The 13,559-nt window shown below is 40.7% G+C and overlaps 1 protein-coding gene across 5 annotated transcripts in view; it reads left to right on the forward strand.

The window, feature by feature from the left end:
* Positions 1 to 13,559, forward strand: part of csmd3b (CUB and Sushi multiple domains 3b) — a 297,260-nt gene that overhangs the window by 156,003 nt on the left and 127,698 nt on the right. For all 5 annotated transcript variants that reach the window (XM_068575849.1, XM_068575850.1, XM_068575851.1 and 2 more), the window contains exon 6: positions 10,500 to 10,612. In XM_068575849.1, coding sequence (XP_068431950.1) covers positions 10,500 to 10,612 — 113 coding nt within the window. The remainder of the gene's footprint in view (positions 1 to 10,499; positions 10,613 to 13,559) is intronic.

Here is a 13,559-nt window from a genome sequence, read left to right on the forward strand (position 1 = left end):
ATTAGGGACAAGGAGGGTCGAGATGAGAGTTGACAGGATAAGAGAGGTGGAAAGAAGTAGGAATAGGGAAGATACAGGAAGAGAAGGCCTTTAGGGGGACTCATGGGTGAGGTAAGAGGGTGTAGAAGCTGAGAGGTACTGAGAAAGGTAGAGAAGCACCGACTGAGACACATTTAGTTTTACGTGACAGCGCATGAAGCTAAATGAGAGCATGAGAACAACACAGCAGTTAGATGAAAGCTACGTAAACAACTTAATCTACCATTTCTGTAACTTATGTCATATGGAGAGTGTTCACTGTTGGATTAAAATGTGCGGAGAACTGTGAAATTAACAGCTTTATGTGAAGATTGTTTCAGAGATGTAAACACCATACCCCGACGAAGCCCGTCCATCTGAGTTCTCCCGACCTGAGCAGCTTGCCCAGTATATGAGAGTGTCCATTATTAGAGCTGCTGTTTGCCTCACAGCTTGCATTCACGTCTCAAAATCTGGACAAATGGCCGGGTTGTTGCAAAGGAGCTGATGAGAAGGCAGCCACAGAGGCAGGCATTTGCAATTCATGAGGGCACTTTCTGAATTCACCAGTTGCCTATAGGGGAAAAGATACATCCTCCTCTGCTCTGCATGTAAACAGCTTAATCAAATTACTCTTAGAATCAAAGCAAGGTTTATAATTAGATTAGTGTGTGATAATAAGATTATTGTGTTTATGCAAACAGAGTCATATTTTACACATTCACTTGAAAAAAAAAACAAAATAGGTCACTTCCTATCTCGGGCTTTGAGGCATCTTCAACTTTTGCACTTTAAAAAGAAATACTGAGCAGCATGACAAAGCTAAGTCCCAATTATCGTATATGTATTTGATCTTTGTGTTTTTTTTTTAACTTTCATTCAAACGCTTGCCCTCGGCTTACAGATATTCCAAAACACATCTCCCGGGGTAAAAAAATGACAATGATGATGTTCTTTTGATGTCTACTTCCTCAATTTTAATGTTTTGGTGAGGGTCCCTAAGATTGATATTTGCACTGAATGGACTCTGCAGAGTTTGCTGTTTTTCTTTGTCTGTCTGCCAGTGCCTCAACAGGAAAGCATTTTTATTCATTTATATTAGAATCACAGCTAACTTTTTATCGAAAGGATACAGAAATTCTGTCAGCTCCAATAGCTATGAATGTTGTGTTTCATATAGACAATATTGTCAGACATTGATTACAGTGAGCACATGTCATCACTGCAGGAGCAGTGTTTCTATGCAGGTCACTGTTGCCGGGCAGTGCAATTTGATATGTACTATTCCCACAGCAAATAACCTTTCCAGGTGGTGCTAAGCCTAACCCGAGGGACCAGGCCAGAGTTTGAGCACCACTGGAGCATGATATGTAGTTGGGCCAGGCCTCCGCAAATTAACTCTGCAATCATAAATATGTCGTCATTGTCATTCCCTGTCCTAAAAGTCTGTGGGTCAGTGTCTGTGTCTGTGTTTGTGTGTATTTGCACTAATTTACGTCTTTATTTGGTTGAGTGTGTTTCTGTGAATGTACTTATCTGTGTATATGTGCTTGGAAGTGTATTGAACAGTCAGCCGCTGGTGGCCGGGGTGCTAAAATTATAATACAATGTAATGTAATAATAATAATAACACCAGCTCCTCTCTCCTTGTCTCCGTCCCCCGTCTCTACCACTTTCTCTCCAATTTTCTGTCTCTGCTCTGATTGCAGTGCCGTCCCGCAGGCTACACACACACACACACACACACACACACACACACACACAAAGGGTTTGAGAAGAGGCAGGGAGCCGCCCTGCGTTGCCATGGCTTTTTCTGGAAAGAGACTGAGCTAGAAGGAAGTCGTGAACAGACAGAGTGATGGAGAGTAAACCCTGGAGTCTGACGAAGGGGAGAGAGAAGGGAGACAAGAGTTAGACGAGAAGAGAAAGGAGAAATAATAGAGACAAAACATAGTTTGTAACTATTATTCTCTGGCTTTAATACTCAGTTGTTCCTTTTTTTGTCAAAGTGCACCTCCATTTTAAAAGAAAAAAGGTGCATTTTCATACAATGTGAGTAAAGGGCATGCAACAAATACATATATTTTTGTTTCAATAATGTCACAAAATCACATTTTATTGTGGGTCAGTGTCTGTGTCTGTGTTTGTGTGTATTTGCACTAATTTACGTCTTTATTTGGTTTCTTTTTTTTGCATCCAAATTGGCACATGACAAAAAATCACTCACAGATTTTGTTGGCTCACCTTGCATTTTTATATGTGTATTTAAAAATGCAAGGAGAGCCAACTAAATCTGTGAGTGATTTTTTGTCATGTGCCAATTTGGATGCAGGCAAATAGACGAGTCGGCAGAATTCAACATGTTATCACTTCCAAATATGATTTTGAGTCCGCTTTGTCAGTCTGTGGTTTACCAAGACAAAGCCAAATATGATATGTAATAGATATTGACAATATTTGGCTACATCGAGGAGTAGGAGAAGTAGCTCTATTTGTAACCTGCTTGCTCTGCCATCACAAGCATAAATTACCCAACAGATGGTGTAAAATGTTCTACACTGGGAACATACCTCTATAATATACACAACTCAGCTGTTTCTGCTTGTAAAGTACATTATATTATTCTGTTAATGTCTTATAGAGCCTAATTTACATCACTCAGCTCACTGGTTGTTTGTTTTTTTTACAGCATCACAGTCAATCTGTTAGTTTATTCAGATGTACTTGGGAGATACAGTCCATGGCCAAAAATGAACAGACATCCGAATGTTACACCCGCATGTGAACATTAATATTCTTAGTCCAAAACCAGGAGCACTAATATGCCGCCTTTGGGAGTTGAGCTACAGGAGTTTAGTGAGTCTAGACACTGATTTGAGGTGATGAGGCCTGGCTCGCCAACGGTGGTCCAGTTTAACCCAAAACTGTTTGATGGGGTTGAGGTCAGGGCCCATGTACCTTCAACGTAGCCCATGTAACACGTGGTTTTATCATTTTAATTGTTTCAAAGGTTAATACCTTGCTCAGTTCATAAATTATCTCTATCAAAGTGATTTTCTCCCCCCCCCCAATATGATCCACAGCCAACCCTACTTATGTTTTATTTCAGCCCTCTGCCGTTGGTGTGAACAAGCCAGTTGAAAAAACACCTCGCTGCTCGATGAGAAGGCGAGCAAGGAGGAGGAGGGAAATTTAAATGAGATAAAGGGAGGGGAGGGAGAGACAGAGCAGGGTCCTGTTGTGAACACTGATTACTCTCTGCCCACTTGAGATTGATGGAGAGTGACACAGCAGGCCTGCTCACGCAAGCACAGACACACACACATGCACACGACACACACACACAGATACATACACACAATGTATCAAACGCACGCACGACGAGAGGACTTCTCTGTCTCTGTATATTGATTGATGATGGCTCCTCCAAGACTACATTCAGCAGTAGGAGCATTCAGATCAACACTCCTGCAGAGTGTTGGTGTGTGTGTGTGTGTATGTGTGTTTATGTGTGTGTGTGTGCGTGCGTGCATGCAGGTGTGTGAATAAGCATTTTTCTCTCCCTGCATTTGCATTTGTGTGTGTGTGTGTGTGGCAGTTCCAACCTGTCTTAATTAGAAGAGGCTATTAAGACAGATTGCCTGATTAAGTAGCATACCCCTACTGTCTTATGAATAACCACACACATGCACACACAAAAGTTACCGTTGGCCAGTGTAGCTCTGTAACCCCTGTGAACACTGATGTAAGAATGCTGCATGTTTGTGGACAGCCGTTCATTACACAGCCGGTGGAGACGCTTTCTGGTCAGAAATCAAGTAGCCAGTGTCACATGTTCATTTGTCTTGTCTGCGCAAGATGCCACTTATGAGATTAAAGACTGTCGGTAGAACGCCAGCGGAGAACAATGCAGCGGCTCACGGAAGAGCCGTACTGCACAGAAGCGTTAGACCTCGATGACTGATTGCATTTTGCACCAAAGGCTAGATGAAGTACATCCGGTGATGAAAGGCGTAGAATATGTTTGTATGCAGCAGTTTGGACTCACAGCGACAGCACGATGCTCATAAGAGCCCAAGTTTCTGGAAGCCACACAACGGAAAACATTGCGTCTCTTGTCTCGACTGGTATGCTTTGTTGTCTAATAGAGTAAACAGATTGTTTACAATTTCCATTCATTCTGGGGTTGAGAGAACAACTGTGATTTCCAAGCAATTTAAAGTCGTTAAATGTGTGAGAGGTTCTATTATATTCCGCGGATTGCGCTTCGTGCATCATCACAACATGAGTGAACAATTGCGATTGAGCTGAGAAACTTGATCTAATGCTATATGAACTAATCCCATTTTTGGAAACCCATCATGCTGCCGATTATTAGTTTGGTTTTCCTGAAAAATGTACAATCGCAGTAATGGGTAAACGGCTACAATTTCCAAAAAGAAGCTCGGAGAAAAGTCACCGTTCCATTATGAAATGTCTCCTGTCATGTGTTCAACACGGCAGAAAATTACCTTTTTTTTTTGTTTAATTGAATGCTTTTTATGTTATATTAAGAAAATACCCACTCTAGAATATGCTCTCTAGTAACACTGCCTTTGTGTTTTGTGATAATAGTCTTCTTAGATGCTAAAATTAATAATTAACAAGCGAACAAACGATCCTATGAACCTCCGTCAGCCTGTCTCCCCCCTTGTGGCTTCCCTTGCTCTCTCCCTCCATGTCTCACCATACGTCTATCGATCTTTGCCACCCCATGCTTCTTTATTTCCTCCCTCGCTCTCATTCCCATCCTGCCGATAGAATAGCTGGTTTGGATTTCCATGGAGGAAGAGAGGCACAGAGGATAGATGGCAGGATGGTAGACAGAGATGGAGAGAGATGCTCTTTTGGTCTAGTGTATTTAATCAATGATGTCCTCTTGCTTCTTCTGGCAGCTCTCTTCTTGATATTCTCTTTCTCCTGCAGACACACACATGCACGGTGTCACGCTCGCTCTCCATCGCAGTATCTATTTTTCAATGTCATGTAGTTGTGCTGTTGTAGAACATTGAACACTGCATCTTCCCCGGGAACAATGATTGTTGGTGGTTGATTGCTGACAGACTCCTATTCGGGTTTGAGCATAAAATATTTTTAAAAAGATTCTCCCATACGGCACCACCTGGATCTACCGTGTTTCAGACAACGGTGTTGTGCGAAAAGGAAATATCACCAGAGCAAGTTATTTCATTTGGTTCCCCAGAGAAGAACACCTCTTCACTTCATTTCATAACAGAGGCATTTGTTTTTAACAGAGGAGCTGGAGACCATTTCACAGTTGGTTGTTTTTTTCTCAGATTGTGTCCTTTAACAAGTCTTTTTCGTTGTTGCTAAATGCTCTCTGAAATGCCGCTATTATCATTATAATCAAGTTAAGGACACCTATGTGATAATTAATTAAGAGCCCTTGTTTTAACTTCTGTAATACGTATGCTTCTTGAGGGTTATGTCTGTTAATTAGTTCAAACAAACTATTCCACAGGCTTCGTAGGTGGTTCATGAAATCTTAAGGAAACTTTCACTTTCACAAGTTTTAAAGCATCGGTCTCCCTCAGCACTCAGCTTGGCTTCACCCTATGTCTTTTACGGCTATGTCGCTGTCAAATCACATGGTCGGACACCCTCTCAGACCAAGGTATTAAAAATAATATTGGAGCCCATCAGAAGATGATCTATAATACCTCGGGGCAGCGCTAAAGTGCCTTTATAGTAGATATCTTGGGAGAACACTTACCAGTCACAGACTGAGGCCATCAGCTTGGATGAATGATTTAATATTGCATCACAAATTGTCCACACAGGGAAAATCAACTAGCTTCTCAGCACCTCAGACGATGATGTTTCTTGGAGGTATCAGGTTTCCTGCTGAAAGCATCATTTTAAGCTTTAATTATCCATAAAAGTAGTTGCCTTTCTCAGCATCATCATCCTTCATGTGCCATGCCAGGCGCCTATGCATGAGGTGCTTCCAGCTGCTTTGGGGATCCAGATGGGTGACCTTTTTAGTCGCCAGCATGTTTCTCTGACCTCCCAGCTCCTTCTGCAAGAGAGATTTTTACCTCCTTCGTGCAGCTTGGAGTTGTTCAAGTGCTTCCTGAGCATGCAGTTTAATCGTTTAGCGTCACACACTGGCTCTCGGTATAGATTTATGATTTAATTCCTGTTTTAATATTGGAACAGATTGAATATGCACACACTCTGCCCTTAATGATGCTCTTTGGGTAATGATGTCATAGCAGGAAGTGAATTGAGAACTGTAAACATGAATAATGTGTGCGAGAGAGAGAGAGTACACACATGAAGATACACAGAGAAGGAGGAAAGAGGACGGTTGGAGGGAGACGAGGGTCACAGAAAGGTTAGGCTGCAGACACCTCCAGCGAAATAATTATATCAAGAGATGAAATGGTCCCGCAGTGTTCTTATGCTTTTCACCCCGCATCATGCTCTAGTAAAGGACAGGATTCTAGTGTTGTTAAATACTCATAGAAAATATCAAAGATGTAAAGAAAGAGAGACAAAAGGAGACGTTCTCTGAAGGACTTTGTTTGACAGAACTTGTCTCTGCTTTAAGTATTTGGTCACATTCGAAGCTAGAATTCCTCATAATCATTTACAGTCAATGATCAAGCGTTAGATGTTTTATCACAACAACAAAACATAACGTGCTACCTTTAAAATGTATTTAAATTAGATGTATTTCTTCTCATGTGCTACACAACATATTTGAAATGTGAATCTGATCCCTTGTGGCCATACTATGATGGTTTACCCTTTTAATGCAGTGTTAATATCAAATAAATATCTTCCATATATTCACATCATGTTTTCATGCAAGCAGTAATACACAAATGTTGTGGATACATTTATTTTGTTTGATGTTTTTCTGCCTTCATTTCTATTTGTTGTACACGGTATAAAAATGCATTATTGTCCTTATATCTTCTGATAAATAGACACATATATGTATAGACAGCTTAGATGCCTTTCTATCAGATGTTAGAAATTATATTCAATCTGTTCTATTATCTGAACATTGTCCATCTTAGGGGTTAAGCCATCATCTATGAACCGCAACAATATTGGTTTTAAGTGTTCCTCATTTTCAGTTCTCGACTATTGTCTGTGTTAAAAGCCCAAAACAGACCAATACCTGCAGAATCAAACCATAGTAGGAACATATATGAAAAGTCTCTCTCTCTCTCTCTCTCTCTCTCTCTCTCTCTCTCTCTCTTTCTTTCTCTCTCTCTCTCTCTCTCTCTCTCTCTCTCTCTCTCTCTCTCTCTCTCTCTCTCTCTCTCTCTCTGTCTCTCTGTCTCTCTCTCTCTCTCTCTCTCTTTATGGAAATTGTTGCATTCCTTCTATTCATGCAGCGAGCCAACTCAATTTGACTTTTCGCAGGAGTTGGGTTATTGTAATGGCTGCATCATTGTAACATCATTTTCAACTCCTGGAAATTAAGCATATACAATGTTATGACATGCCACATGTGACATGCCACTTTTGTCCAGAGAGCATGAACAACAATATAATAACATAGGTGCCGACTTTATTTCACAGTTGTGTAATTGTTGTGTTGTGTTGGCCCCCTGTTGCATGTAAATCAGGTAGTTTTTTGTCTATCTGTGCTTGTGGAAGTACTTTACGTGTGTGTGTGTGTGTGTGTGTGTGTGTGTGTGTGTGTGTGTGTGTGTGTGTGTGTGTGTGTGTGTGTGTGTGTGTGTGTGTGTGTGCATGTATGTATGTATGTATGTATGTATGTATGTATGTATGTATGAATGTATGTATGTATGTATGTGCGTGTGTGACTAATAGCAGACATCAGAAAACCCTCCTGATCTAGGGCACAAGGTGACCCTCCTTCTGTCTCTCTCTCTCACACACACACACACACAAACACACACAAAGACACACCTTCCGAAACATCTGCTCAGCATTCTTGTGCTCCATTTCATAAGGCTGTTTTTGGAGGGTGCAGGTGTTGGACAGTACTTAAAACATAAACCATCTATGTGTGTGTGCGCAAGCATGCTTTTTCTGTGCCTGTCGATGTATGTGCGTGTGTGTATGTGCGTGTGTGTGTGTGTGTGTGTGTGTGTGTGTGTGTGTGTGTGTGTGTGTGTGTGTGTGTGTGTGAGTGTGGATATTAATGGTCTGCGAAGGTTAACAGCGGGGGTTTATAGAAGGAGACAAGTGAACACGAGAGGACAGTCCATTTCATACTCGTACCTGTGTCTCAAATGTAACAGCCAAGGTGATATTGCTTTAAAAAAATTGGCCTGTAGCTGACATTACAAGATGAAAGCACCATACGTCAAAGGACTGACGTATAGAAGACGATTATTGCCAGCAGACATTGTATTGCAGCTTTAACTTTTTGAAGTTATACAGGAGCAAGGGTGTTTTATTCTCTAAGTGTCTACTGGAAAGCAGTCCCCTCCTCTAAGGCTGCCAACAATGACCTAAAACTCTCACTTTGCCAACCACAAGAGCTTTGTTCATCTTCTCAGCCAATTAAGCGATCTCATTCTCCCTCCTTGATGAAAGAATTGCAAATTGGGTTCTATCTACTAGTGCCGTGCATCATCAAAGCCCAGCTCATACGCTTGCTTCAGTGCGAAAAAGCTAATATTGTTGAGAGTTATACTGCAGTTTGACAGTTGTTGGAAACTTGTTAATTTGCTTGGTACAATAAAGGTTATGAGTACCGGTCAACATTTTTAGAAATGATAATTGTTCAAGACAACACCAATTCCTTTCAAATTATCCCAAACGCTCATGGTAATTTTGTGTGTACTCAAAGTTGCTGGGTGAAATCCCTCACCCTTAGCAGCTGGCAATATCTTACGATCTTGGCAAAAACAATTAATAATAAAGGAACTATTTCCTACTTTTTTAAGAGCAATTAAGGCACCCTTTAGCATGCAGCAAAATTCCTTTTTTTCCGATTGGAGCTGCAGAAACAGACCGCTGTGTTGGACAGCGAGGTCCTTCCACTGTTTGTAATTAACTCGGTGTTATTTTAGACACGAGAGGCTTTGTTCCACACGACAACAGCTACACACACAAAGACACACATGATACCCAGACAAGACGGAGAAAGTGAGAGAAATTTAACTGAAGTAAACTAAACCGTGGGCTGTTTTTAGTGTCTGTTAGTGACATTTTTTATTGCTTGACTGCCTTGTTTTACAGACTTTGTCTTTGTTCTTTCACAAAATGGCTTTTTACATTCCCTTTAAGTAATTACTCCCAGATATATTTGTGTGTGTTCATGGTCTGTACTATCTTTAAAAGAGCCAATGGAAGTTTAAGACCACAACCATAGAAGGAGAGTTGAATGGACATTCCCATTTAAATAAACATAGCAGGACGGTCAGAGCAGCGGACATTTTGATGTTTACTATTGCCATTGCAGATAAATGTGATCACTGTAGCGGGGCGAACTTCCGTTCATCACGTAATAATTCGTGGCGGTGTGACGTTGAACACAACAAGCTCCTGTGTCTTGTGAGCGTGTAGCGCTGTCACGGATGGGGGCCCTTTTGCACCATGGTAGTAAAAGGTGAAACATGGATTGTACTCACTAGCACGAAATCCAGGGCCTCGAGTACCAGGGGCCTCACAAGTAGTCCAGATAGTCATGGCATTATGTTGGAACGCGCCCGATGCAACTCAGCAGCCCTAACTGTGGGATCAGAGCTGGTTCAGGTGTGCTGGAGCAGAGAGAAATGGGCAGGTTGGGGATCTGGAGGTCTGCAGTTGGGAACTCAAGGTCTCCTGATATCAAAAGGTTTTCTGAATCTGCTCATTTAGTTATGCAACAGAATATCATCTGACATGGAAAACATTGGCAGCAAACTTAAATGTTTTGATGGAAGCTATTATATGTGGAAAAAAGAGTAATTAACTATTGCATGTTTTGATTTTAAGCTTTTTGGGCATTATCTATATTAAGGGATCAAAATCGTAATTGCATGGTTTTATGTAGAAAAAACTAAAAGTTCACTGTGATTTTCTGCGGGGTTTTTATTGAAAAGACTGACAGACATTTTGTGTTCACGCCTGTGATATTATCGTCTTACAGTGATGAGTTTCTTATTCTGTTTACTGATAAGGAGGCCACTCATGAGGCGACTCCATTTCATATGTGATGCTGTCCATTGAATTCAAATTACAAAGGCATATTGTGAAGGAAAGCCATGGCCACCAAAACATCCTTAGCCCCAGGGCTTCAAGTGATTTAAAGGTGCTTCAGATAGAAATGAACAGCGATGGCCATTTACTTTCAAACTAGTCAAATGACCACGGAAAATAGTATGATGTCCGTGCTCAAGGACCTACAGTATATTTGAATTTCCCGGAAGAAAAAGGGAAAGGCTAAGGTTGTGTTCCTGTGCGTTTGTTTCAATTTCTTACAACGTTCTTTCTTACTTCCGCAGGTTGTCAGGCAGTAATGTTCCTTCTCCCATCGTCAGCAACAAGAACTGGCTCCGACTGCATTTCGTGACTGACGCCAACCACCGCTACCGTGGTTTCAGCGCACATTATCAAGGTAACATGGGTAATGGGATTACATGCAAAGGGACATACATGATATTGTACACATTTGCACACATACATATGCAGAGCGCTGTCCTTTATGATAAACACATGTCTGTGTCTCTTTGAGTTTGCTAATTTATGGATGATTCCTTTGAAGGTTCTGCTTTAGCGCCTTTGCCATTTTCTTTTGTTTTTTGCCTTCTCAGTTTGTGTCTGCTGCCTTCTTTTTTTTTTGCCTTTTCAACAGCCAGTTAATTCCGCTTGTTGACTTTCAATCTTCCCGTCTCTTCTCGACTACACTTTCTCTCACTGTCTCCATCTTTCTGCATCTCCCCTCAGTCCAGTTCTCTCTCTTGTAATCTTTCTTTTTCTCTCGGGTAAACGCTCATAGGCGTACAGTTTGTTTTCTTTGACACAACCCATAACTGGTGGAAAACATTTTGAAATTAATTTGTCATTGTCCACGTCTCCCAACAGCAATAAAGGGGAGCTGGATGTGCGGAGAAAACAGATGGTGTTGATATTTCATACTTTACTTGTTTATACTCTCCCATGTTTTGTTTTAGTCTCAGATCACCTCTCATTTAATATGCTCAAACTCTATTGAGCCCTTAGGTTGACCTCTAGTGCGTGGTGCATAAAGTCCATTCAACATCACAGTGTACTCTGCATGGTTTGATATGTGTTGTGCACCTGCAGCACTGATAGAAATAGGCTGATTAAAATGATCAGCCTGTGTTTTATGGTCCGGCATCAATCATGGCCAACAAATCAGCTGCTCTAATCCACTTTAATCAAAATAGCAGGTACATTGTATTATTGGTGTGTGCATTATTTTAAAGTTAAACTAGCATATCCTAAAGTCATGGAAACAGCACAGTGGGCCTCCGTCTATGCGCCATTGACCTGGTCAGTGGCGGCGTGCAGCACAAGCAAGTAAATCATTGTCATGCTTGACACCGAAATTGCACATTCACTTGATTACTACTGACACACTCTCTATTGTGCTTCGCCTCTCACTGCACATTCAAGTTCACAGCAAGTCACGAAAATACCGAGCAGACTCAGACAAGGAGAATAAGGTGTGCACCCATCCAAAATGTCACCTCTCGGGAGCATGTGCACTATGTGCTGTCATAACTGGGCCCTGTATCTATATGAAAAACACGAAAGATAGTGTTAACGGGTCATGTTTACAAAATAACAAAATATAAGGTTTTTCCCTCACTCTCTTTTTGCCACTATTTTTTCATACATGCCGTTTAACACTGTTGTCCTTTAAAACAGCAATTATGGTAATTTGCTGATTTTCTTAGGGCTATTACCATCTGTCTTTGTCATCATTGAAAAACCTTTCTGAGCCTCTTTAAATTAATATCATCTTTCTTCAGACAAACAACTCATCGTTTCCCCACATGAACATTTAGCACCTGAAAAACAGGCTATAGAGGTAGAAAGTAGTGTCATTGCATTGAGAAAAAGATTGCTCCGTACCAAATCAGCGCTGATATATTGTTTTATAGCTGGTATTATATAAACATTTAATGCCGTTAACCAGCAAATTGGATCCAGCTTTTTTCCTTTTTACAGGACATTTATTGCTCATTGAGATTACTGCCATAAAATGCTTAGATTTGAGAGAGAAGTTTCTTTATGGTTCAGTATATTTTTTTTTTACTTTATTGGTCACATGTGCCACATGCAGGACTGTGGTCAATTCGTACAATTATGGAATTGAAGCTGCAATTAATTCAGTTAATGAATATTAACTCTGCATAATTTTCCAATCTCTGATATGACTACCTAATATGTTATTAGGTGGAATGTGACCCCAGATGACACCTCACATATTGCTTAAGTTTTATTTTTAAAGAACCACAACAAGTGTCTGTGTGGTTCTCCTCTGAGAACAATCTGGTAACGTCAGATTGCCGAGAAAAAGTACAGTCAAGGCATAATGCCGAAGACAGGACCTTTTAGAAAGTTCAAACAATTGTTAATTAAAACTAATCCTTCTTTTCCCCCCAACACACCTTTCCACCACCCTCCCTCGTCCCCCACCCCTCATTCTTCTCATCTACCCTCCTATAATTTGTATCTCCCTCATTCTCTAATCTTTCTTCTTGTCCTCCACCCTCTTAACTATCAGAGGTTCCCTTTTGATTGTTTGATTGATTGATTGACAACCTGACCACTCCTCCTGAGATTTGCTTTTAATTGTTTTAATTGATCTTAATTAGTTTAAAGGTTAATCAACATGTTAATGAGTGGTGTCAGTGTGATAGGTTAGCTGATTAATTAGCGGAGTTCTTAACAAGCTTGTGATTGATTGGCTGCTTCCTGTCAGCTGTCAGCAATCTTCATTACCTTGCTGGTTCTCACACATTAGCAACAGGGCGGGTTGCGTAGAAAGTTACTCATTGCTCATGAAAAACCCAGTTGCTGATGTGAAATCTCAAATGAATTTGATTAATATCATAGGATATCTCTCATAAACTACATATAATAATTTTTTACTTTCGGAAATATCTAATGTAGTCTAATGTCAGTGTGTGTGTGTGTGTGTGTGTGTGTGTGTGTGTGTGTGTGTGTGTGTGTGTGTGTGTGTGTGTGTGTGTGTGTGTGGACTACAATAAACTCGCTGACTGCATTACTTATATTTAGTTTATTATCTCCTGTATTTGTTAACATTACTTCACTCTCTAAGTCGGGAAATGTGTCAACCGTGCGAGCGGGCAATGAGGATCAATCAATATTCTGACTGCAACTTCGCCAATGCCACTACTGACAGTGCAAGCTGGTAGATCAAATTTTAATTGTGTATCTTGCGGAACCACTTGAAATCAACTGGAAACAAATACATTTACATGTGCAGTATTTTCTTTAAGCATTCATTAGATTGTGTCCGGACTCATTAACTGTAAATTATGATATTATCTTTTTTATTATTCATTCTG

This window comes from Clinocottus analis, unplaced genomic scaffold (assembly GCF_023055335.1).
Source record: "Clinocottus analis isolate CAN_PGR_092001 unplaced genomic scaffold, fCliAna1.0.p SCAF_14, whole genome shotgun sequence".
NCBI classification, from domain to species: Eukaryota; Metazoa; Chordata; class Actinopteri; order Perciformes; family Cottidae; genus Clinocottus; species Clinocottus analis.